Source organism: Rattus rattus, chromosome 3 (assembly GCF_011064425.1).
Source record: "Rattus rattus isolate New Zealand chromosome 3, Rrattus_CSIRO_v1, whole genome shotgun sequence".
NCBI lineage: Eukaryota > Metazoa > Chordata > Mammalia > Rodentia > Muridae > Rattus > Rattus rattus.
Genome location: NC_046156.1, coordinates 64,047,839 through 64,074,967, shown reverse-complemented (window position 1 = coordinate 64,074,967; position 27,129 = coordinate 64,047,839). Strand labels below are relative to the sequence as shown.

Genomic DNA, 27,129 nt, shown 5'->3' with positions numbered 1-27,129 from the left:
CCCTGGAGGGAAGGGGCAGTGGAAAGTGCCCAGTGGTGGGGAGAAGACCTTCTTTGGAATAGGGATCCAGTTTCCATGGGACTGGGCAGGCTGAGCACGTGACAACCTGGGGTAGCTTTCCTCCGGTGCAGGACATGTAATGGGGTGGGCATGGGAACAAGGGCCATTGTTTAATTCTTGTGCATAAGAAATCTTTTTTCGCGGGGTGGCTTAGTCCGGGGGAGCTGTGGAGCTGTCCTTGGAGCAGAACACTTTGGGGACCTCTGGGAGAGGCATTGTCCAGCAGTGAGGGGAGGCTGGAACTTCTGCAGAGAGAATAGCAGGGCAGGGGAGCACCCGGAGGATCAATTTCCCTGCAAGAATGGCCAGGCTTAAAATATCTCCAGCAGGCTCCGTGAGCGGCTTTCCCTAGGAGATTTCTGCTAAAAACAACACCCCATTTTATTAACTTTTTAAAATTACAGAAACAATATTGGCTTGTTTTACCGCATTGGTGTGCTCTAATTATTAAAGGGTAAAAAAAAAAAAATCAATATCTCCCTCGATTCCCGTTCTTACCTCCCCAGAGGTGTGATATGTTGACGATGTGACATTAGCCAGAGGTGGTCTGCTCACCTGTGTGCAAGTCTGTTCACACTTACAGGAAAGCAGGCCACCGTGTAAACGTATCGGGAGATGCTTGTCTGCATGTTGCTGACATTTAAAGGGGGACTCACACTGCGCACGGTCATTTTCTCTGTTTGCTTAGCAGTGCATTGAGAACCTTTCCTAAGTCAGTACTTATAGAACGGCTTCCTTTTAAACAGCTGCATAATGTTCCATAGTGTGAACACAGTGGTTTAACCGGTTCCCCAAGGATGTGTATTCAGGTCATTTTGCAGGTCTTAAAAAAATGTTAAACAAGCAGTTCTTTAATGAGTGTGATTTATTTCTTTATTTTGTGCATTTCTTTATTCTCTTGCCTTGGGAGAATCAGAGAGCTGGTGGGCTGGTGAATTACGTCCTTTTCTTTTCAGTCACATTGACAGAACTTACTGAACCTGATCCATCTGGGAAACCCATGCTTCCCGAGCTTGTGCTTGGCGCTGTGGCCATGTGGAAACCAGTCCTCAAGGGCCCAGTGTCAGTGAGGGGCTGGCAGGCAGGAGGTCAGCTATTCTTGGTTCAGACAGGAGCTGCTCAGGAGCAGGACCGAGAGGAGGTTTGTGACTGAAAACTGGTGTTTATTAATAAGGGTATGGACTCCATTTCTCCAACCTGCTTGAGCTGAGGTCTTGGGAGACCCAGCTCAGCTGTGGGTTAGAGACCCAACAGTGTTCTTCCTGTGGGGCCATTGTGAGGAAAGAGTGAGTGACTATACCCCAAACTCTGTAGAACAACAAGAGTAGACTCAAGTGATCTAGAGTGCAGCAGAGTGACCAGAGTTCACAATAACCTGTTATGGATCCTCCAAAGCTCTAGGCATTGGAGTGGGGAAAGAAATGGCAGAGGGACGGGGAGATGGCTCAGCAGTAAGTGTACTGGTCACTTTCCAGGGGTCCTGAGTTTGAGTCCCAGTACCCACGTGGCAGCTCACAACCGTTTATAACTGTAGTCCCATGGGATCTGATGCTCTCTTCTGGACACGCAGTCAAAACACCCATATACAAATAAATAAATCTTTAAAAATTGGTAAAGATAAAGGCTAAGCCCTTCTATCGGCCTAGTACACATGTATTAAAGTGTCACAGTTACTAGGAAGACACAAAGAAAGGGTCTCAGAACTGTGTGAATGGAGTAAACAAGTGGTCAGGTGCTCCCTGGGAGACCAGCGAGTGCTCCCTGAGGGCTAGTGCTTCAGAGAGTCATGTTTGTTTGTTTATTTTTGATATGTAAGAATTATAGAAATGAGTTTATTTAGCTATTTATTTGCATGTGCATATGGGCAAGTACATACCATAGTGAATGTGTGGAAATCATAGAGCAGCTCCCATGGGTTGGCTCTCCCCTCCCACCGTGAGTTCTGGGGATTGTATCTAGGTCACCCGTCAGACAGACATCTTTACCCACTGAGCTGTCTCACTGTCTCTTGCTGTCTGTGTATCTATCTATCTATCTATCTATCTATCTATCTATCTATCTATCTATCATCTATCTATCATCTATCTATCTATCTTCTATCTATCATCTATCTATCTATCAATCATCTATCTATCATCTCTCTCTCTCTCTCTCTCTATCTATCTATCTATCTATCTATCTATCTATCTATCTATCATCTATCTATCTTCTATCTATCTATCTTCTATCTATCACAGGGTCTCATGTGGCCTAAGCTGGCCCTGTACTGCCTCATGTCTTTATTTAACTTTGGCAGGCTCTCATGTAGTTCATGCTGGCCTTGAACTCCCGATCCTCTTGTGTCTACTTTCCAAGGGCTGAAATCGTAGGTGGTCCTCCCAAATATGGTTTCTTTTTTGTTTGTTTGTTTGTTTGTTTGTTTGAGGCAGATCCCATGGGACTGCAGTTATAAACGGTTGTGAGCTGCCACGTGGGTACTGGGACTCAAACTCAGGACCCCTGGAAAGTGACCAGTACACTTACTGCTGAGCCATCTCCCCGTCCCTCTGCCATTTCTTTCCCCACTCCAATGCCTAGAGCTTCTCTGTAGTTCAGGATGGCCTTGAAGCAGTTGCCCAGTGCTGGCATCACAAGCCAAGGCCTCCACAGCTGGTTCTAGGCAGTGAGTTGAAGGGCCCTTTAGTGGGTCCATGACTCCCCTGAGATCCTGCTCTCAGATCCCAAGGGTGCTCAACGATTCCAAACCTTTTGATTTGAGTTGTTGAAAACACCCTTTAAGCCATGGTTGAAGAATCTCCAAACAGTAAATAGGTTGGTTTATTGGCTTGGCAGCTGGTGCTCAAATGGTTAACCCACTCCCCATCCCAATCTTACCAAAGATACTTTCCTATGTCAAGCCAAAATGAAACCTTAGAAACTTCCTGTTTAGAAAACCATTCTTCTTACCCTAGACATCATGGGTGCCAGAAGCTGCCACTGTCAAGGCAGAAAGAACTGGAAACACACACCAGCTTGGTCCAAAACAGGCAAACATCAGATCACCAACCCCCCAGCATAGTCCAGGCTGGGGTACAGTGGTCAAGAACAAGGAAGTACAGGAGGGTGGGTTTTAAGAGTCTAAACTACCAGCGCAAGGCCCTGGGTTGGGTCCCCAGCTCCGAAAAAAAAAAAAAAAGAAGAAAAAAAAAAAAAAAAAGATTCTTAACTGCCCTTCCTTAACTATATGGCCATTAGTAAGTCCCCACATTTTCCTGAGCCTCAAGTTTTCATCTGTACAATGGGACTAACGATACTTTTGGAACCCTGTTCAGGACTGAGTGAGACGGTGCTGTACTGCACACAGTTTATAAGGCGTGGCACTGAGCGAGCACTGCTGCTGCTGAGGTGAGGCAGCCTGGAATTGGGGCTGGCACTGCTAACTTCTGCCCATCCTTCCCCAGCTTCTAGGAGGGGAGGGATGGGGAAGACACCGAGAAGGCAGCTCATCCTGTGTGGAGATGAGTGAAGCTGGAGAGAAGGATCAGCCCATCAGGGCCCCAGGGAGAAGCTGGGGAGTGGCACCGTGGTTGCTAACACCCCTACAGGACACAGCTTGCCATCTGAGTGCCTGGGTGGGCATGAGGTGCTGGGTGTGCTGTGGCAGGTGATGAGGAGGGAGGTTCAGCTGAGAGCAGACGAGAGGGGCTCTTTTACCAAGTGAGCTAGGAGGACGAACTTGACCCAGACCAACCTGGGGGACAACTGGCAGGGTCCGGTGAGGGGAGTTATGTGGCTTGGTTCTGTTTGGGGACATTCACTTGGCTGGAGGGTGGATGGAATGGTGGCACTTGCTAAGTCCAGGGCGTGGCCACTGTTACCGAGGGCTGGCTAAGTCTCTGTGGCCTTATTGCATTAGGTAGACCTGGACAAACTCCAAACCTACATGAGGAAGAGTCCCAGTGAGTCCAGAAGTCTCAGGGAGGGAGGCTTCTTGGAAACTTCCAGAGCCAGTCTCCTGCTTCATCCCTATCAAGCACCAGGTCGGCTCCATTCTCTTCCTACCTCCTCTCCATAGGCTGTGTTGTCCTGGATGCCCGGTAGGATCCCATTGTCCACTCCCAGACTTCTCTAGTTCCTCCCCCTGTTTGATTTTCATGGCAGCAGGTATCTGTTTACTTGATTCCCCACAGTGTGTGCTCTGGGGCCCAAGCTCCTTATCCACTCGTTTTCTGGGTTCCTGGAGTTTAGCACAAGAGTCTGCAGTCAGAACCTGTCACAGATAGATGGGTGGACCGATGAGCCCTTAGACTATAGCTTCATGCCTGTGCATACAGCAACGTAGCATCTTTTTTCACTTTTAATTTTTTAATGGACCTGGCTGTTTTGCCAGCATGTACATCTGTGCTGGAAGTGGATGTAGTGCCCGCAAACGCCAGAAGAGGGCATTGGATTCCCTGGAACTGAAGCTACAGAAGGTTGTGGGCCACCACAGGGGTGCCGAGAATCAAGTCTGAGTCCCATGTGAGCACAGCATCTCTGAGCATCTCCCCAGCGTGCATCCGGGAGCTTTTGAACTTGGCCCCTCAGTCTAGCATCAAACCCTGTCTTTCACCATAGCCGGAGGAGAGCAATGGTTTCTGTGCTAAGCCGGTGGGGCACAGGGGTGGCACAGAGATCTGTGTAGGTGGAGGGCAGTGAGTTGGCACTGAGCAATGCTCTCCATCCTTTAGCCTAGAAAGTGGAGTTTCCTTCTCATATTGAACTCACATTAAAAAACCAATTCATTAGCAGGAAGCGGAAAGCAATTGGATCCAACCCTTATGTTCCCGATGAGGAGTCTGAGGGCAGGGAACCGAGAAACACTTGCCAGCGACAGAGTACTCTGTCCCTGTTGGTCCTGCTCAGGGATAGCCTCTTGCTGAGTGACTAAGAAGCAGGCAACTTCTCATATGCTGTTGCTAGGCTTTCGTGTTCCAAGAACTGGGGATGGGCACAATGATTTATGGTCATCGCTGGCCTCCCTTAGCCCCACATGAACTTCAGACTCCAAAGTCCCAGAGGGTTCTTGTGTCTAAGGCGATAGACTTGAGGTGGCGCCTGCCAGGGCTACTTAGAAAACATTGGTCTGGCTGGGCCCAAAGCCACTGTGGGACATTACACATGGCCCAGTGCCACCAGCTGCAGGAAGGTAGTTTCAGGTGGGGATGATTTCTTCTTAGAAAGATGCAGGGCAGGAGAACACCACTCACCATGCTCTGGCCTTGCTGGGGCCATACCATGGCCTTTCTGACAAGGACACCAACTAGGGTTTTTGGTTTTGATTTTTTTTCTTTGAAAAAAAATTTCTTTTTCATTGTTTTTGATTTAGTTATTTTTATTTCGTGGGCATTGGTGTTTTGTCTGCATGTTTGTCTGTGTGAGGGTGTTGGATCCCTTGGGACTTGATATGAGTGCTGGGAATTGGACCTGGGTCCTCTGGAAGAGCGGCCAGTCCTCTTAACCTCTGAGCCATTTCCCTAGCCCGAGTTTTGCTTTTAGATTTCAATTTTTCTTCTTGCTTTTCTTCATCTAGCTCCATGCAGCTTCTGCTTACTGGAAATTTTATGTTCACTGATGCCGTAGACCTGAAGTTCATCTCCTCACCGACAATCAGCTCTTGTCCTCAGGGAAACCCAATTAGGGATCACAGGACTTTTTGATGTTGTTTCCACGGTAACCCCACAGTAATGGTGCACATACATAATATGTAGTCTAAGGAGTTTAAGTTTATTTATCTACAAGCTATATATTAATAACACATTTTAAGAAAACTTGGATTTTTAAAATCTGAAATGTTATCTTCTGCGTTAAAAAAATAATTCATTCATTTTTAACTTTATGTGCACTGGTGTTTTGCCTGAGTGTGTCCTTGGGAGGATTTTGGATCCCCTGGAACTGGAGTTATAGACAGTTGTGAACTATCAGGTGGTTGCTGGGAATTGAACCCCAGTCCTCTGGAAGAGCAGTCAGTGCTTTCTTAACTGCTGAGTCATCTCTCCAGCCCTTCTCCTGTATTTTTAAAAAAGATTTATTTATTTTTATTTATGTGAGTACACGGTCGCTGTCTTCAGACACACCAGAAGAGGGCATCAGATCCCATTACAGATGGTTGTGAGCCACCATGTGGTTGATGGGATTTGAACTCAGGACTCTGGAAGAGCAGTCAGTGTTCTTAACCGCTGAGCCATCTGTCCAACCCTCTTCTGCATTTTTTTAACAATGGAAAAGTTCCCTGAGGTTTTTCCCCCACAGAGGGAACATAAAGTTCCCCTCCTCCATCTCTTCATTTTCTCTCGTTAATTTAAAAAACTTTATAGTTGAGTAAGAATGAACACTTTTCATTTGGCTGGAATCTGTCTACACATTGTCTCCCTTGATGGCTGAGACAATTTTGCTCAGATAAAGAGCAGAAGGGCCCAAGTCTTTCAGTCTCGAATGGAAGGGAACTACTGATCTAATGAGACAATTCAAACTCACTGTGACAAACAGGACAGTTAAGGCCTCTCCTCGCTTCCCTGCCAGGGTAGCCACACCCCAGCCTGCAGCTGTCCCACAGGAGGCTCCAGGGTGTCTGGTTGAACTGACCTGTTCTGAGGTGACCAGATGGCCCTTCAGAGCTGGCTGTCACGAGCTAGTGATGATAGAGCTCCTCTGAGAGACACCCTGTGGAGGAAGAAAGTCCCATCCCAGTGAGCTGGAGGGGCCAGTGCTCCTCTGAGCTTAGCCTGTGGAGACCAGGCTTTGGGGGCAAGCTCAGTGCTCTCTGGCACACCTTGTGCTCTCTGAGATCATTTTCTTTGGTGCCATCAGTGGTTACTCAGAGTTAGGATGTTCACAATGATCTCTCCGTCCCTGCCAGCTAATCACGAAACTCCCTAGATCTGCTAAGGAGACTAGCTGTTCCAGCACTCCATAAATTCTATTTCCTCCCTGTTACCTGATTTAGTTCACCAGTGAACTTCCTTAAGCACTTCCAGAAAACACTTTAAAATAGCTAAACAGTTCAGAAAAATAACTCTTTAATACTTTGATTTATATTGACCATTAACTCTTTTAATACTTTGATTTATATTGACCATGGCCTGCCCTCCCCTGGACTGGCAAGCCTATAACTATAGGGGTGAGAGGGTGTCAATAGGTGTTTTGGGCTCTTTCTAGATCTTGCTACAGGAGAACTGAAAAGGGAAGTGTCGGGCGTAGAACGACCGTCACCTAGCCACCTTAATATCTATAGGTACAGGTCAGTATCACTGTATGTTGATACTGAAAGACAATAGCTTAAGACTACATCTGTGTGTCTGGGCTCAGTGTCCTCTGCAGAGCTTTGGTCATAGGCTGGCCTAGGAAGTCCTCGCTGTAGCCCCTGGCAAGTTGAGTGACAGAGGAAACGAGGCCATGTGTCTGTAGCAAGCCCCATAGAACTGATCTTTTAAACGTCGGATGCATTGCATTTTCTAAGATCCCATTTCCCAAAGGAAGGCATGCGGTCAGGTTAAACTCTTGTGGGATGGAGAGGCGATGTCAGACTCACAGAAGCAAGTGGCTCTGTGGACATTTTCTGCAATCCACATCTGGTACTTGTCTCCAAGTTCTCCTGTGAGGGTCCTCATGTGCCTCTCTGATGCTAGAGCCACTTGAGACTGCAAACTGGCTCCCGGGACCTGTGTCTGACGTGCGTTTATGTCCCTACAATGTCCTTAGCTAGTTGGTTCTCGATGCTTGTTCCACCGAATTGAGCTGAGTTGAGCTGAATTACTTCTGGCTTTTCTTTAATGACTGCACACTAGGAATCACTCTGTTGTGTCAACCTGCCTCCAGAAGCTCTTGGCACTGTAGTAACTCCCGCTCACAAGAGTAATTGAAGTAGTAGAAGGATCCGGCCCTGAGCAACCTCTCACCATGAGGAAGGAGTGGAATTTTGGGAAGTCCACGGGCTGTGACACCACATGTCCCTTCTGCAGACTGACCCCTCTCTGCATGAAGAGCACCCTTTTTCCAATGTGAGGCAGCAAGATTCTGTAGTTTAGAGATGGGATTTCTTTTTACTACCCAAGGAGTCAGTGGGCAGCAGACCAGCCCAGGCAGGGTCAGGAGAAAACTTCCTTGTCTGCCCAGGGTCTTTGACACCCCTCCCTTCCAGGGCTGTCTGCAGCCCTGCCTCTGCCGTCAACATCACCCAGGGCCTTTCCAAAACCCACCAGAGGCAGTCAGGCTGGGTCATTGAGATCAAGCCCTGGGGTGACTGGTTCCTTGTGGAGACACTTGCCCATTCCCCCAGATCACTGTGACCCGGCACCACCTGAGATCCCGATTCCAGGCTCAGCAAGATGCTCAACAGGTAAAGGTGCTCAGCACCAAGGCTGATGTCGTGCATTCAATCCCCAGAGCTCACATGGTGGGATGGGAGAATGAGTTCCAGCAGATTGTCCTCCGTCTCTCTACACATGCACGTGAGCATCTCCATAAATGAACAAATGAACGTAATAAACGTAATAGGAGATGCCACTTTGAAAAATAATAATAGATGCTGTTCCAGGTTAGCTCTAGAACTTATCAACATTGAAGATCACCTGGGGCAGTTTATTACAGATGGGGCCATCCTCTGGGAAAGGGGCAGCATCCTCCATGGCTTGAAATGTATCGTCAGGCCCTTTGGTAGTCATAGGCCCAGGAATGAATTTCCTGTAGGAGTTCTCACTCATTCACCAGAAATTGACTTAATGCCACAATGTGCCAGGAACATTGTAAGCCAAGTGAACCAGCATGGGCTCTGCTCTATGGAGCTCACAGAACTGAGGGGAACACATGCTAGGTAGGAGGCACCAGCAGGAAAGTGCCACAGAATTGTGTCTCCTTAGAGCAGAATGCATGTGCCTGTTAGGTTCCCTATCTTCAACTTGACATAAGCTAGAGTCATCTGGGAACAGGGAGCCTCGGTTGTAGAAGTGTCTCCATTCTTTGATTAATGGCTGACATGACACGGTGGGTGGAGCCACCTCTGGGCCGGTGGTCCTCACTTGCTGAGCGAGCCATGGGAGCGAGCCGGTAAGCAGCATCCCTCCATGGCCTCTGCTTCAGTTCCTGCTTTGGCTACTCCTAATGAGAGACTGTAACCTGGAAGCCAAATAAGAGCCCTTTTCTCTCCAGGGCGCTCCTGGTCCTGTGCTTTATCACAGAGTCTGAGACTTAAGAACAACACACACTGGGGACCGTCATGAAATCTTTATCTTCAGAGGAGCAAACTGCCCAGAGAGGAAAGATTAGCTGCCCAAGGTCACGTACGTGTTAGCATTCAATAAGCCTCTACTACATGTTAAAGTGAGCTTAGGCATTGGCAAGAGTAAAGATCAAAGACGCTCCCACTGAAGTCATCGGGTCCTGTCCCTGGTGACCCTTCGGAGCTTTAAGAACGGTACTAGCACCTAGGAGGCTGAGGCAGGGGGATTGTAAGTTCAAGGGCAGCCTGGGCTATACAACAGGTGCTATATCAGAAAATAACAATCCAGTGTATGAACAATCCAGTGGGGGAGGGGAGCTCCTCCCTCCCCCACCACCTCCCACAGGTTCAGACATTAGCCCTCCCCTCCCACCTATCCAGGCTTGGTCTGAGGATGGACCTTGGCAGAGAGATGCTTTTCTTTCCCTTCTTTTCCCTCCCTCCCCTTTCTTCTGCTAAACTGCTGTTGTGCAAGGAAGGCAAAGGGGATTTTATCAGGCCTCCAAAGTGGCTCTGAAGTGCAGCGGCTTTGACAGCCACTGCTCTAAGTGACAGGACAGACGGGAATGCAGTAAAGACCAATAAGTAAATGAAATTTGTGATTGGCAGGGAATGGGCAGGAGGCCGAGGAGCTGCAAGGTGCATCTGCAGGAAGCGAGGTCACACTGCAGAGCTGTGATTCCAGGAGTAGAAGGCACAGGGCTGTCCTGTGTGGGAGAGCCACGGACGTTCTGGGAGATGCCCGGCTCTGCGGGGCCATCAAACCCTGCCATGATGCCTGTCTAGCAGGTACTCTGAGTCTGCAGCTTGAAATAGTTCTCCTTGTTCCTCTACTCCAAACAACCTCCCCAGATCCACACTGCTTGTAAATGCCCCAGCAGCCGCCTCTGTGATCCATCTAGAGGACAGTCAGTGAGCGCTGGGGAACAGGTGTCCCTTAATGGAGGCAGTCAAGCCGACTCCGAGGTCCAACACGCGGCTGTGGGAGGTCCAGCCAGCTCCTCAGCCTCTGCCTTCCTGCACCCATCTTCCTGGCATCAAGAAACTGAGAGGCTGGTGAGGACAGCGCCCCACGCCAGCTCCTTCCTGTTGAGCTGGGTAGCTCAGTGGAGACCCTGTCCTTCAGTTTAGATGATGTACCAGCTCGGTCTCCACCTAGCAATCAAAGGGATCTGTTACTCATTGCTTCAGTTCCTACTGCGTGAACCCAGTTACTATAGCAACTGAATGTGCTTCTTTATTACTGGATGGAAGGCTTTAATTTTGTATTTAAAGAGTTTGGCCAGAGAGTCATGTTGCCATGACTCGGGCTGTTGGATAGCAGTTAGGAGCAGACAGACACCTTGGAATGGCCGTAGATCTGTCTTTCTAATTGATGAATCTGTGTCTGGGAAAACCCAGGTTGCACTGCACTGAGAGAGAGGTCTCCCCTGACACTGTGCTGGTGCCTTCTCCCTTCACAGATGACTCATGACGAGAGGCCCCTGAGCCAGGCATTCCCAGGGTGGCCTCTGCTTCCCCTACTGAGCTTCACCCAGGGGCCTTGCATGGAGGTTTTGCTTTACCCTCTCCCAACAGGCAAGCGGGCCTTTCATATGTTTGTTGAACACTGGTTTATGACCTTATTGAGTTTCACATTTGTTATGGCCCTGTACGGTCACAGGACAGGAAGAGGGGAAGCTGAGGCTCAGGGAGGTCGGAGTGAGGCCCACTTCCCAGCCACCCCTTTTACCTCCCAGTGGGCTGCTGGGATGTCTGGAACTTGATCCTGCAGCACGCAAATGTCACCGGCAGACACTAAAAGCAAGAAAGCACATCTCCACACAGCCCTCCACCACGCACACACACTGTCTACCTCGTGTGACTCACCTGTTTGCATTCTACTTGTAGCTGCTGTGCCAGGGACTCTGACTCTCAGGCTTTGTTCTTGGAGGCCTCAGGCAGCGTGAGACTTCTCCTTGGAGGAAGGGACTCGTGGGAAGGCTGTGGAAAGGGGTGGGGGGGATGCTTAGTGATTGCCTTCAAGGCAGAAGGGTGGGGCCCAGCCCTTGGAGGAGGCAGAGGCACCTGCCGCAGGCAGAAGTAGGCAGGGCAGGAGTCCTAGTTCATTTAACCTGGGACCAGACCTCAACTCCTCACGCAGCTGTCTTTTCTCCTTCGTGAATGCTGGATTTGAGGCTAAGCTCGTCTTTCTCCAGCCTCCATTGCTTCATTAGCTTCTTTCTCTTCCATCCTGACTGTTCACCGGCCTCTCAGAACCGGTCCCAGGCAGGATTCAGGGGTCACTGTCCTTTCAGGGTGTGCAAGTGGGGATGCCTGTCCTCCAAGGCTCACTGCCTCAAAACGCCAGCCAAGTTAGGCCACAAGACCTCCACCCTAAGCCTCCCCTAAAGGCCAGTAGAAGCCATGCTGGAGGGCAGCAGCTCTTGGGGATCTGGGCAGAACACGTGGGGTGCATGGCAGCAGGTGGCAGCCAGGGAGATAGAGGGTGTGGTGGGTACCTCCATTGTCCTGGTTATAGCTCCAACCTTATGCAGGCCCCAGTTGCTTGGGACAGAGTTGCTGTGACCAGAGGAGACCAAGTTTGCTGAAAGACCAAAGTGGAGCTCCTGAACAGCCATCAAACACAGTGGGACCCCATGGTGGGGCTCCCTCGGGGACAAAGCCTAGGCCTTCCCCAGATGTGACTGTCACCTGAGTATGTGTAAGGCAGCAGTAGGTACCCAGGGAAAGCCTGCCGGAGTGGGTCCTCATGACATGGCCCCAGGATTCAGAGCTCTGAGGAAGACTGGTGCTGGGAAGGATGGAGACATGGCTGAACCCAGCCCTCATTGTACGGAAAGACCAAGATGCTAACCTTAGTAAGGCTGAAAAGACGGCATGGCTGATACTAACAATAGCTAATGGTCACTGCTCTGCTCATGGTCACTAACAGCGGGATGGGAGCACGGCAGGTCTGCTGCACTTCGGATCTAGTATTGTATGTGAGGTGTGCGACGCACCCGGTGTAGCCTCTCCCGCAGATGACACATCCCCAGGCAGGAGGATGGAGAGGCAGAGAGGTTCAGCGACTCACCCAGGGTTCCAGAGCCGGTTAACAGCAGGCTCAGGAGCCATGCAATGAACGCTCGATGCATTACCCTGAGTGGACTGCAGACACTTGCTGCCCTTCAGAGAGGGGGTCAGGACCTGGCTGCCCTGTAAGCTCAGTGCTAGAGGAACCATCTCCACCAGTGCCAAGACTCAGACATGGGCTTTGCTTGCTCATGTGTCCCCTTTAAATACAAAACACTCTTAATCCTCCATAGCACAGAGTATCAGGAGGAGGCTGGATCCTCCATGCTGGAAGGGACTTGGCAGTGGATGGCAGAAAGAGACCCAGCGCTCTCCCCGGGCTGTCTTCCCTCTGCTCATTGGATTTGGGGGAGTTTAAATAATTTATTTATTTTCACTTTATGTGCAATGGTGCTTTGCCTGCCTGCATGTCTGTGTGAAGGTGTCAGATCTTGGAATTACAGGTGGGTGCTGGGATTTGAACCTGGGTCCTCCGGAAGAGCAGTCAGTGTCCTCAATGGCTGAGCCATCTCTGCAGCTCCAATTTGTGAGAGTTTTGTCCACACGCCGAACACGAACACCAAAGGGGTGCCCCGCAGTTTAACCCAGCCTTACCATTCTATTTGAAGTTACATTAAATGACACTGGCTACTTACTGGCCTGGCCCTTCAGCTCTGTCACACTTCAAAAGTCCACATGGGGCTGACTGAGCTGAGAGGTGGGGCTCCCATGACCTGCTGGGATCAGCTGCACAGCTCAGGGACACGTTTGCACGGTTATCCTTCTGGGTGTTTCAGAGAAGCCTGCTGAGCAGGCTGGAATGGGTTCCCAGGGCAGGAGTATGGGAAGGGTGCGAAGCTGCTGGGGCTTCTGTGGGCAGGCTGCCTCCCAGGTGCCTCCATGTGGCCAGCTATGCAGAAGTCTCCAAACCTTGTCCTTGGGCTCGGCAGAAGTTTCTTTGTGTAGCACACTTGATGACATCACTTGCCACTGATGGTCAGCCGCTAGGGAGGGTGGGGCTGGTAGTCATTCTCCTCCTTGCTTCCATCCAGAGGCTGGCCAGTCAGGACATGGGCCTTTGGAAGACTCTGACTCTGACTGTGCTGGAGGTGTGGCTCAACAGCAAAAGCACCAGCCTGGCTTGTAGGAGACCCTAGGCTTAAACCCTAGCACCTAACAACAGCAAAGTGCATACCTTTAACCCCAGCACTTAGGAGGCAGCAGGAAATGGATCTCTGTAAGTTCAAGGCTAGTTTAGTCTACAAAACACAGGTCTGCCAGGACTACATAGTAAAACCCTGTCTCAAACAAAACAAGCCCCAAAGACTCATCATTTTTGGCTCTCTCTCTCTCTCTCTCTCTCTCTCTCTCTCTCTCTCTCTCTCTCTCTCTCTCTCTCTCTCCCTCCCCCCTCCCCTACCCCTCCCTCCTCCCCCCTCTGTGTATGCATGTATGCATGTATGTACACATGTGTGTTTGTGTATGTGGTGTGGGTATGTATGTATGATGTGTATATGTGCATGTGCACATGTGTGTATGTGTGCGTATTGCTGGGGGTCAAACCCCATGTCTTGTGCAGGCTCTGCTATAACCCAGCCCACTCCTGGGGTTTTAATAGTTGCATGCCTCAGCCAAGGTGAGGACCAAATGTATTCTTTCTTATTATATATCTCAATATCTAGTTTGATATGCTGGTGCTGTCTTATTCTTATAATCCCAAAACTGGGAAAGTTGAGGCAGGTGGATTTCCATGAGTTTGAGGCTAGCTGGTTACAGAATGAGACCTTGTCACAAACAATCATGACAATATTGTAGGCAGCAACTTCCAGAGGAGGAAGTGAGACTCAGAGGGTTGGGTGTCTTAGCTAAGACGTCCAGCTGGACCCAAGCATGTCTTCTCCACAGGAGCCCTCACACGGGCAGACTCCTAGCCTGTCCCTGAGGTGGTCCTCCCCTCCCTGCCTCTTCTGTGACATTCCTGCTCACCTGTCCTGGCCACACTAATGTGCTCTTTCTCCTCCAGCTCTTTGTGATCGACAATGGTGCAGATGACTGGCGGATAGCCATGACCTATGAGCGCATCCTCTACATCAGCCTGGAGATGCTGGTGTGCGCCATCCACCCGATTCCTGGAGAGTACAAGTTCTTCTGGACGGCTCGCCTGGCCTTCTCCTACACCCCCTCTCGGGCAGAGGCCGACGTGGACATTATTCTGTCCATCCCCATGTTCTTGCGCCTATACCTGATCGCCCGAGTCATGCTGCTCCATAGCAAGCTCTTCACGGATGCCTCATCCCGAAGCATCGGGGCCCTCAACAAGATCAACTTCAACACCCGATTCGTCATGAAGACGCTCATGACCATCTGCCCGGGCACGGTGCTGCTGGTGTTCAGCATCTCTCTGTGGATCATCGCTGCCTGGACTGTGAGAGTCTGTGAAAGGTATTGCAGGGAGACCCTGAGTGTGGGGGGGGGGGAGGAGGAGTAGGAATGTCCAGGTCTAAGGTCTGATGGAGGAGGCTGGAATGCTCTCAGCTACCCCAAGGGAGAAAATGAGAGCAAGAAGAAGAGGGCGGAACTGGTGTGGAATATGGAAACATTGGAACCCAGGTAAGCTGGGAAAAAATATACGTAACTAACTTGTGTTTCTTTAGACCAAAGTGTCAAAGCCTTCTTGTTACATCCCCTCCCCTTTAAAAATATTTATTTATTTATTTACTTAATGTGTGTGAGTACACTCTGGCTCTCTTCAGACACACTGGAAGAGGGCATCGGATCCCATTACACATGGTCTCCAGTCACCATGTGGTTGCAGGAATTGAACTCGGGACCTCTGGAAGAGCAGTCAGCGCTCTTAACCACTGAGCTATCTTTTTAGCCTCCTGGTTACATCCTTAACCCCTGCTCAGTATTTATTTACAAGATTCTGTATGTCCTCCTCCTGGAGATTAATGTTGCTGGCAAACGTTTAAAGGGCTCTGATAAGCCCTGCAGTAATGAAGCCTATTTGTTTTTGCTTTGTTCAAATTTCCTCATGTAATTATTTTGCCCACACATTGTTTTTTTTTAAATCACACGCCTCTGGTAATATGTCTCTGTGCAAGTTTTGGTCCACTGACTAACAGTATCAGCATCAATGGGAGACTCGTTAGAGCGCAGGGCTTAACCCCAGAATTACTGAAGCAGCAGTGGCATTTCAGCAACGTCTCGCTGTGATTCATGTGCACTTTAAAGTTGGAGGCTCACTGTGCTGGTGAGACAGACTGAGACTTTAGGGGGCTGGGCGGTGACTCAGAGGACCACTGATGGCCTCCCAGAGACCTAGGGCTCTGCCATGACCTCTCCCAGAGCATTCACACTCGAGGTTCCCCTTTAGTATGATACTATCTCCCCACTTTACCCCTGGTGCCCTGTTGGTGACACCTGTCCTTTTCAAGTTGACTGTGTCTCATTCTAGTCAGATTTCATGTGTAGAGTCAGCCTGAGAAGCTGTGGTTTCCTCTTTTTAAAGTAAGCGTCACCTGAAATAAATAGAAAAAAAAAAAGCCACAGTCTTGAGGTAGAGAGCCTCGGTGTGGGAAGGCACAGAGAAAAAGCCACGCTGCTTACGCAGATCCTGGTAGCTGTTCTTAATACATCAGCACTTACGATTTGACTGTCAGATCCCCCTTATACCCATCTCTGGGCAGAGATAAAACAAGGCAGAGAATTCGAGCAGAGAGCTGGCTTAATAGTTAGCACAGGGGAGCCATGAGTGAGATTTCCCCGCTGGCTTTGGGGTAGTCAGCCAGTACGTATGGCTTTCTGATTTCACACACAGGCATCATGCTGCCAGTACATGGCCCTTACATGAGAGGAGCAGCCTCTAAGAGCCAAGCTGTGACTGTCAGTATTAGGGAATGGAGAGCCCAAAGTCATACCACCTGGCTATTTAGAGCCTCACCACAGCTCAGCAGCTAAGTTCTTTTACAAGCAGGGATCCACACCATACAGCTCTTCACAAACCTTCTCAGGCGAATACTTTCCTGTGACAGAGAAAGTGGTGCTTTGCTTCCAATCCCCAACTCCTCATGGAACTGTTCTGCTGTTTGTCTGAGGCAGGGTAGTTCAGGCTGGTTGTGAACTTGCGATCCCTCTGTCCTGTTTCCACTTTCCCTCCTCCTGCCTCACCATGCTGGGATGGCGGTGTGCACTACCGTGCTGGCTGCCTTGTGAGACTCTCTGATGAGGAGTACCCGTCAGTCCGCCTTCCTGGGCTTCAATAGTGAATGAAGGATAATGATAAGTGCTTTGCAGGATTCGCTATTAGAGCAAAGCCATCCTTGCAAACTGTACCTTGCCATGCATTGCGCAATCCCCAGACACAGATCTTTGTGGTCGCCTTTTTTAATAACCAGAGTAGACAGACTCCTACCAAATGTCCACTGATACTCACCCTGTTTTATGTCTAACCATCAGAAGCCAACGTTTCCAACAGTGGCGATTGAATTTGTGTAGCCCTTTGGGGCACTTGAGCTTGTCTGTTTGAAATACATGTATTTCATGAATACTTGTCGGGCATGCATTTCAGATGAACAAGCTGGCTGCCTGTTCAGATGAACGACCAGATGTTGGCAAGTGAGCTTCATTGTTTATTGAAACTGTCCTGAGTATGGTGACTTATTTATTCATTTCTGAACAATACCACGTTTTGAAGGTCCTTGTTTTCAGAAGTCTTTGGATCTTAGTTGATACTGAACACCCTTTAAAGCTTCCAAGTCCAGGCTGGACTTATCTGGTTAGATTTGCATTAAGTTAGTGTGCACTAAACTGCATTAGGCTGTGTTAGTCTCTGTTAGCCCAGGTTAGACAAGATTAGCCCTGGTTTGCCTGTGCTGCTACAGAATCCCCAGCTGTTCTCTTTGCAAACGTGACTTATGAGCTTCCGCTGAACATCAGGAAACAAAGAAAGCCAGAGCCTCCCACGGTCTGCCCTCTAGGGAAAAGGCTTTGTGATCACAGGCTCAGGCACGGCTTAGGCACACGTGGTGCTGAGCACAGGAACATGGCCTGGCTCCCGCTTCTCACTCTGTTCTGGTTCGTATCTCATGCTTCATGCTATCCCAGCCTAACCCGACAGGATTAGTCGACTGCCCTCACGTAAGAGCTGGCTGCTGGAAAGTAAGTAGTTTGAGGTCACAGGGCTCCTAAGTGAGCAGTTAGAATATAAGCATGAGTTCAATACCAAACTTCAAATTTCTCTTGTTAACCCAGGATGGATCCTGCAGGGACAGGAAATTGTGCTCTAGACTGTCGTAGCCATGTCCCCAGTCTGAGGTCTGAGGGCTACTGTGGTGACATAAGAACGCCAGACTTGTCGTTTGGGCTCCTCTGATGTCCGTGTCCTCGATCGCTTTGCCATGCTGTTTCCAGGGCTGACTTTATGTTCAATGAAGTCTTTATTCGTGTGCATACATGTGTATACATACATGTATGTTTGCTCACGTGTGTATGCTCCTGTGTACCTGTGTGGGTGCCCATGCACATTTGTGTGTGCATGTGTATGTACAGTGGATATCACAGTGCACCTACTCTGCCCTGTTGACTGGAACACCAATCGCCTCCACTTGGTACTGTGCTGCCTGTGAAAAGGCCACCTCTCAAGGGAGCTGCCTGACTCAGGGCACGCCCCTTACTCAGAGGTGGCAGGAACCCACTGATAGAGTTTAAGGCCCCTTTTCCTGCTAGAGCAGTAGTTTTCATCTACTGGGTTTGAATGACCCGTTCACAGAGGTTTACCCAAGACATCTGCATATCAGATATTTATGTTTCAATTCATAACAGTACCAAAATTATAGTTATGAAGCAGCAGTGGAATAATTTTGTGGTTGGGGGGTGACCACAACATGAGGAACTCTGTTAAAAGGTCACAGCATTAGGAAGGCGGAGAAGCACTGTTCTAAGGGATACCAGTCTAGGGTCATCAGACTCCAGGGGTCCCTAAGAAGTCACTGGAGGTTTCAGTTACCACTGTGCCACACCTAGTCTGTGCCCCGCTTCCTGTGCTGATCATGAGAGCCTCCCCACATGCAACATTTCTGTCCCCCGATCTCTTGGTCTTTGACTCTGGCCCAGAATCTGACCTATAGGACTGTGAGATATGTACAGAACTCAGGCACGCAGGCAAAGCTCTTCCCTTGCTGTGGCCAGCCAGTTTCTTTTAGATCTGAAGGTGACCCTGTGCTTTCCAAGGTCAAATAGGCATGACTGGCTGAGACACTGAGACAAGGGCTGTACTGGGGGACTGAAGGGTTGAGCCAGGGTGGGAGGAGGCTATGACAAGATGATCTCGATCTCTCTCAGTTTGATCGGATGATGGCTCTGTCACCTTTGGTGTTAGAGGAGGCGGCTTGTCAATGGCATTACACACCATGACAGGGTCTAGAACCTGCTCTGGCTGCTGTTGCCCTGACCAGGGTTTACACACGGCTCAGGTGGTCTCCATCAGCCGGACCTGTCTCTAGCTGTATGCACACACTTCTGAGGTTGCTATGGAAATCCTCTTTAGCAAGATGTGCTTTAGAAGTCATTTCTTCTATCTGGGGTTGGCTTTTATGGGACAATAAATGTTTTTACATCTCCTCCTGCCAAGGGCAGACGGGAGTTAATAATGGCACAGAGGAGCCCTGTTTTGGGAGAGCAACCCCTGGTTGCCAGGAGGGCAGCAGCAACATCGGCGGCTTGTTTTGCTGGGACCCCAGAGATGCATTACATCACTGCCTCCGGACGGAGCCTGACAGTTGCAGCACTCAGCATTCTCCAGGATTCTCTTGGCTGCGTGCCCACCTCCCACAGGCCTCCCAGGGCCACCCCAGGAACCTCCTCATTAAACACTGTCAAATGCCAAGCTGCAGTGGAAGGGGAACAGTGGAGGCCCCAGGTCCCAGTGTGCCAGGCCTGGGAAGGTAGCTTTCCCTGCACTCTGTGAACGAAGTTCTCGCTGCCTACTTATGAGTGTTTATCTCCTCGGAAGAGGCAGAGAGGCCTCCACAGCACAAACATGGGCTGAGTCTTGCTTTGCAAGCAAACCCTCTCCAACCTCTTATCTGGTTGGGCCCTTTTGAATTCTTCCCCACCAGGGCTCCACAGGCTGTACACAGGCTGCCTGTCTCAGGGTCTCAGGCCTTGTCAGCAGGTGTTTGGTTATGACTGTGTGAATTTTAATTTTTTTATGCAGGTATTTTAATGAGGAATTTAAATTTAAAGATCTTGCCTGTAGAACCAGAGAGAACCGGGTCATTCTCGGGTTGGGGTTATAGCTCAGGGGAGAATACTTGACTAGCAAGGAGGAGACCCTGGATTGACTCTCAGAACTGTGGCTGGAGAGCAGGAGGGGGATGAGGAAGAGGAGGAAGAAGAGGAGAAAGAAGGACCAAATTACATTCTTTTTTGTTGTTATTGGTTTTTGTTTGTCTGGCTTGTTGGTTGGCTTTTGTTTTTCAAGGCAGAGTTTCTCTGTGTAGCCCTGACTGTCCTGGAACTCACTCTGTAGACCAGACTGGTCTCAAACTTAGAGATCCTCCTGCCTCTGCCTCCCAAGTGCTGGGATTAAAGGCATAAGGCGCCAATGCCCAGCTCTAACCCATATTATTGTTCTCTGTTGGTGATTGGTGAAGCTCTGAGGCAGAAGCAGGAAGGAACAGAGGGCCGTGGCCATGGCTGTGACTTAAAGAAAGCAGTGTGGAGCTTATCTACAGGATGCAGCTCACTGAGGAAGCCCCCATGCTGAGCTGAAGAAAGCTTAGCCGAAAAGGGCTTGAAGAATGGGGCTTGGGACTGTGGTTGTGGGGACCTTTGGTGAGGCACAAACTCCACTGTGGACCTTCCACATAGGTGGGAACTATGTGAAAATGGTAAGCGCTTCTAGACATAGCTATTTTATCTAAGATAATTTGAGTTAAGCCTGTATTTAATATACAGGTGTTCAACACACCCACACACACACACACACACACACACACACACACACACACACACACACACACACAAAGGAGGATGATATATGCTAAAATTTTTTTTTACTGTTGGAAGTCTGTGCTTGTAAACGTTTGTGAATGACTGACTAGAGAATCGGATGATGGATCAGGAAGGATCCTATGCCTTGCGGGGAGCTCACCTCTAGTCCTACCTCTAGCTGGAGAAATGAGAAGAAACCAGTCAAGGTGGTCCTGCTCCCCAGTAAGGAAGAGAAAAATTACCACGAAGATGCCAAAGAACGTTAATTGTGGGATACCTGAAGCAGCCTTGGAAGATTAGCTAGGCCTCGAAGCACGAGAAAGTAACAAGCAGTCTCTGTTATGAAGAAGACAGCAGTGGAGGAAGGAAAGCACACTTGCACATGCTCAGGGCACTGGAAAGTCAAAACTGGTTTTGTGAAAAAGAAAACCCACATTGGTGATGTTGATCTTCTTAAAATGTAGAAAGTAGAGGGCCAACTTGGAAGCTTCCCCAGAGGGCCAAAGAGAGCACTCATGGGTAAGGGCGTTTCCTGCCTGATCTGAGTCAGAGCTTGGGAGCGCGTGTGGTGGGATGAGAACCAGCTTCTGCAGTTGCCCTCTGACCTCCATGGACTGTGGCACCTGCCTTCTTCCAGAAATATAAATGAATGAATGATGAATATTTTAAAAAGCTATTTTAGAATCTAAGAGATGAGTAAAATGTGATTAACAAAGATGGAGGCTATGAAGTCAAGGTTTGGACAGAAATATAGCCAAAGATATACATGAAGAAAACTTTTCCAGAATGACGGACAGATAGGCAAGGAGTTGGTAGACTCAGAAAGGTCAAACTAAGACATTATCTTCTTTCTGTCAGCAGAGCAGTAGGGACCACCCCTAAACATATTCACTACTGTTTCTGGAATTGTATTAAATCATAAGATTAGCCAACCTAGAGTCACATGAGCAACGAAACTGTTTTCCTCAGATCTGCTAAATCTTAAGAGTCAGTAGGACATCTTGACAGAGTTTGCAGTCTGTGACCCACTCTGTCATTTGAATGAAACAACAAAAGACTCACTATTAAGATCTTAATAATAGGGGCTGGAGAGATGACTCAGTGATTCAGATCACTGGCTGCTCTTCCAGAGGACCTGGGTTCAATTCCTAGCACCCACATGGCAGCTCACATGTGTAACTCCAGTTGCAGGAATCCATCGTACTCATTCTGAAATATATGCAGGCAAAACACCAATGCACATAAAATAAAACTAAAATGTAAAAAGATCTTAATAATAGACTGATGTGAAAGCCAGAGAGCTTTTCATGGACAGAGCTACGCATGATTGTCAAACTAAATTTTAATGTCAAAGGAAAAGTAGATGCTACAGACGAGGTGCACGAAACAAAATAAAATAATTGAACAATAATTAAGGATTACAAATCTTTAGGTTAAATGTTTAAAAGACAAGGGCTCGAAGGGTTTAATAAAAAACATTTGAATTCATCGTCTGATGTTAGAGTATTTTAATCCTTAAGATTCAAATTCAGTAACTAGAAAAATATAGTTGGAATCATAATTTAAGTCCTAAGGTGACCTCAAGTTAGGATTTAAAATAGGATTTATCTATCTATCTGTCTGTCTGTCTGTCTGTCTATCTATCTATCTATCTATTTTTTACATGTGGGCATTTGCTGGTCTGTGTCAGTGCACCACAGATGTGCAGTGTCCACGAAGGCCGGAAGATGGCATCAAATCCCCGCTGGAACTAGAGTCAGAGACAGTTGGGTGCTGGGAATCAAACCTGGTTCTCGGGAAGAACAGCCAGTGCTCCTAACCACTGAGCCGCTGCTCCAGCTCCCACAAGCAGGACTTACAAAATCATACAGTAAGGATAGAAACAGCACCACCTCAGAGTGTCAACACTCAAATGGTACCTCGCCTATGTGAGGCCTGGGAGCTGTGACATCCCATCCACATAGGATGAAGCCGAGACCTCAGGAGGTGAAGCAACGCGCATGGTGCAAACATCGGCTCCACCAAGCTAAGGCAGAAGAAGCAGTGACTCGTCGGCCAAACATAAAGACGAAACCGAAACATTAAACCAGATGAGAGAAAACCAATGTAAAAAGACTTTACCTCCTCAATTAAGACACAGTGTCCCCTGCTTTTGATGAGATTTCAAAGCAGAAGTTATTTTCGTGCTATTTTAAAAAAGAGGAACCGAAAGCAGAAGGGACCCCGACAAAGTAAGAGAGAGGAGTTATGTAAATTTAAGGCAGAGGGCAGTGGAGACAGGCTGGCTTCACAGCGTAGATTATTCTGTGGTTCATAGGAATCATTTAACATTTCGGATTGAGGGGGTGCGGAGAGACGGCTGATCAAGTAAGCGCTCTGGCTGCTCTTTCAGAGGACCAGGGTTTAACTCCCAGCTCTCCGGTTCCAGGATATCTGAGTCCCTCTTCTGGCCTCTGCAGGCCCTACGCCTACAAGGGACACACAGACATGCATGCAGGTAAAACACCCATGTACATGAAATAAAATAATTCTGATAGCAGTATCATAACACAGGGTTAACTTTTGTCCAGAAAAATAAGATTGAAAATCCGGGGGCTGGAGAGATGGCTTGGTGATAAAGCCCTTGTCGCTTAAGCAGAGGATCAGGTTTGGATCCCAGGATCCACATCAAAGCCAGGTGGGTGTGGCTTTCGGATCCTCAGAGATGGGGATCTCCCGGCAAGCTGGAGAGCCAAACTAGCCAAAAGGAAAAGCCTCAGCTTTACTGAGAGACCCTGGCTCGGTGTATAAGGTAGAGGTGGATTGGGGAAGACGTCCCACCTTAACTTGGGACCTCCATATACACACATGCACCTCAGCGATCATGTGTGCACTCGCAAGCGCACATACACCACATGTACAAAAAAGAAAAAAGAAAACCCGAAATACTAAAAGTTTTCATGGAGAATTATCTCAAGACTAATGACCTGATCAAAGATGTACTCAGATGGAAAGTACTCTCACAGTTTTCATTATTAAAAAGTAAAAGATAATGGAGAAATGGCTCAGTAGTTAAGAGAACTGGCTGCTCTTCTACAGGACCCAGGTTCAAATCCCAACACCCACATGGCAGCTTACAAACGTCCTTAATTCCAGTTTTAAGGGATCTGACTCCCTCTTCTGGCCTTTCTGTGCCCTGCACAGATGTGTTACACTGATGTCCATGCAGGCAAAACACCCCTATACATAAAACAAAAATAAATACATATTTTGTTTTAAAAGTGAAAAAGGAAGATATTGTGGCGCATGTCTGTGCACGTGTGTCAGAAGCCTGAGGCAGGAGGATTATCTTTAGGCCAATAGGGGTTACACATTGAGTACCTGGGCTTTATACCAAGATTCTGTCTCAAAAAGCTGAGAAAAGGAGAAGAAGGAAAAGAAATTATGTTTTTTAGAAGGATGAAATAAACCTTAGATGGGAGCAGACTAAATTTACAGTGAAGAAACAGGAACTAATAAATTTTTAAAATAGGATTTATAAATCTGAAAGTTGACAAGTTTAATAAATTTAAACAATTTCTGCTGTATTGGAAAACAAAATTAGAAATTTTAAGGGAAAACAATGAGTGATTCCTAGGGCACTTTAATCAGTAAGTGAGAGCAGTTTGGCTCGTACAGGAGAAGCCCAGGAGGGGACTTTCCCTATGGACATTAAAATGTATTATAAAACAAAGAATAATTAAGTCCCTCAGGCATTACTCATTACTAAAGAGCCCAGTAATGTCAGATCGATGAAACACAATGGAAAAACCTGAGATAGATCCTAGTGTGGAAACCCAATCATGGAGAAAGAAAACCAATTAGGAAGCAATAGATTACTCAATAAACATTTGTGGGGAAATTGGAAGCTTGGATGAAATATCAAATTGGCACGCTACCTCTCATCAGCCAACAAAATAAATTCCAGGTAGATTAAAGAGTCGGGTAGATATAAGAGAAGAACCATGAGCAGGAGCCAGAAATCAAAGTGAATATTTAATCAATCCTGGGGTGAAGAGAAATGTTAGGCAGAGCATCTCAGAAGAGAACTGTGAAAGGAAGCAGGCATATTTGATTATACCATAACACAAATTTAGATTTCTGTCCTTTAAAATATCGGAACCAGGGCTGGAGAGATAGCTTATAAGAGCGCTGGCTGCACTTGCAGAGGACCTGAGTTCAATTTCTAGTACCCACATGGCGGCTCATAGCCATTTGTAACTCCAGTTCCAAGGCATCTGACACCCTCTTTTGACCTCTACAAACATTAGGCATACCAATGGTGTACAGGCATACATGCAGGCAAAGTACCTGTACACACAATATAGATTATTAATTATTTTATTTATATTATACAGCATGCATGTTAATATTAATTAATTAAATAATAATTCTATGTAATAAACTAGATATGGTCATCCTTCTCTGTAATGCCAGAGCTAGGGAGGTAGAGGTAGGAGGATCAGGAGTGAATTTAAGATCAGACTGGGTTACATGCCTCAAGAAAAAAAATCTATTTAAAAGCAAATGTTACTTAAGTAAGATAATTGCAACAAACGTGACAAGAGAGAAATGTCTCATTGTCCAAAGCAATGGTGGAAATCAGCCACGGTTCACCTCCCTGCTGAAGGCAGGCAAAACGGAGAACATACACAGAGAAGACATGAAATGCAGTGCGTCCACTGCTAACCAAGAGTTTTCCACAAGTTAAACTTGTTGCTGTTAAGGTCTTCCTGTGGGTAGTGGGGTGGGGTGGTGTCTCACACTAGAGCAAACAGGGAGTTTAGCACCATCTTTCTGGAAACAACATTGTTGGGAAGCCTTTGAGATCTATGTCTTTAACCCAGTAAGTCTCTTTCTAGAAAATTCTTTGGAAGAATCAGTTGATAGTCAAGAGTCTTCAATGTGATGTTTGTCTATAATATCAAAGAATCAGAAATGAAGTGAACATGTAGGATTTAAATGCTTAAATAAAGGGGCTGGAGAGAGAGTGGTTCAGCAGTTAAGAGCACTGGCTGCTTGCCAGAGGTTCTGGGTTTGGTTCCCAGCACCCACAGCACATGGCCGCTGACAAACCTGTAACTCCATTCAGGGGATCTGATGCTCTCTTCTGACTTCTCTGGGCACTGCATGCGCTTACATGCAGGCAGGTAAAACACCCATGCACATAAACTAAAAATAGTCTTTTAAAGCATGTTTCAATAAGACACCGTTCATGCTTACAGGGAGTTCCCAGGCAACAATGTTTACAGGTCAGTCTTTCGATGATTACATTGATGTGGGAAAAGAGTCTTCTGTAAGATCCAGAGAGGAGCACATACAGGACATCAGCCCGTCACACGCACAGACAGAACACATGTAAATGCAAGCTCTTCTCTCCATGGGATATAATGTTATTTTTTCATTAGACTTATTGCAGTTTTACAAGAATATATATATATATATATATATATATATATATATATATATGTTTGGGGTCAAGAATATGACCGCACAATCCAAAGCCTTTCAGGAAGGTGGTAAGTTTCACTTCTTTGAGAGGGGTAGCCAAGGCAAACAGGCAAGCACAGTCAGCAGCAGGGCTGCCCTGCATTTATAACCCTTGTGTTATGTCAACAGGGCTTGGGAAGTAAGGTCGACTGGTGCAGTTTCCACATTTAATTTCCCTGGAAGGATACCAAAGAGTTCCTGTCAGAGGCTTCCCCTTCCTATCTAGCAGCCAATGGCCTTAGAAACAGGGAGGGTGGCAAGACAGGAGCCTTACGGGTCATCTCTCTGGGGGCTTCTCTGGAAGCGACTGTGTCCTGGGCTTGTGACACCACAGAGTGGGTGGATGGGGCTCGCAGATGCCAGCTTGCTTGGTGGGAAGATAGGTAGGTAACATTGAGAGTTAGGGTGCATTCAGAAAGCACAGAAAAAGAGGCTGTGGTCTTTCCTACAAAGGAAGGTGAGGGAATGCACGGCTGTCATTCCCTTGACTCCTGCAGACTCCTCCGCCCCTGCTACTGAGCTGCAGGGCCTGGGAGAGAAACCTTTCGTTCTGTACCTGCCTGGCCACAGGGGAAGCGGCACCCAATTTTCCCTTGAGCCCAGAGCAGAGTGACCCTTGCAGTGTGCTGCCACGCCCAGGTTGAGCCAGCTGCAGCTGGGGTGACTTCAGCGCTGGGCACCAGTCCCAAGGGCACTAGACCCAAGTCTCTACTTTGAATCTCCTTGTCATCACTTTTTCCCCCACAGCTGAGTTTCTCTTTCTGTTATTTCTCATTCACATTTGGTTTTCTTTTTCCTTTGCAGTATATCCCTGCTCTTTGACACTTAAAGAGGGAAACTGAATATTTGTTACTATTTTCTTCAGACTTTTATTTATGTTAAATGTACACTAATTATCAGTTGTATCTCTTAGAAGAGCCTAGATGGGAATCAGGAAAGTCTCTTAACAAGGGCACTGCTGAACTCTGGGTACAGGGGCAGCTGATGGGTGAGCTCTGCAGGAGCATCCCTGTCCTGGGAAGCTCTGCTTCTCTCAACACACCAGCCTGTGCTACCAACTGTGGGGTTTCCCTCCTCTCTTTGGCAGACATCTTTTTGCTCCCAATGTCTGCTTTGGAGATACCCACAGGACTGTGGCATTGTACAGCTCTTTTCCAGCCACAATGTATCCAGTCACAGAAGCAAAAGTTGCTTTTTTCTTACAGTGGGTGCTAAGGACTCTTGCTACCTGAAGGGCTGGGCTCTGGGCGGTGCTCAAAGTTTGCCAGGCCGGGGCT

The 27,129-nt window shown here is 47.9% G+C and overlaps 1 protein-coding gene across 2 annotated transcripts in view; it reads left to right on the top strand.

Annotated features, from left to right (window-relative positions):
- Kcnn3 (potassium calcium-activated channel subfamily N member 3) overlaps positions 1–27,129 on the top strand; it is a 149,309-nt gene that overhangs the window by 74,529 nt on the left and 47,651 nt on the right. For both annotated transcript variants that reach the window (XM_032897952.1, XM_032897953.1), the window contains exon 3: positions 14,373–14,791. In XM_032897952.1, the coding sequence (XP_032753843.1) occupies positions 14,373–14,791 (419 nt within the window). The remainder of the gene's footprint in view (positions 1–14,372; positions 14,792–27,129) is intronic.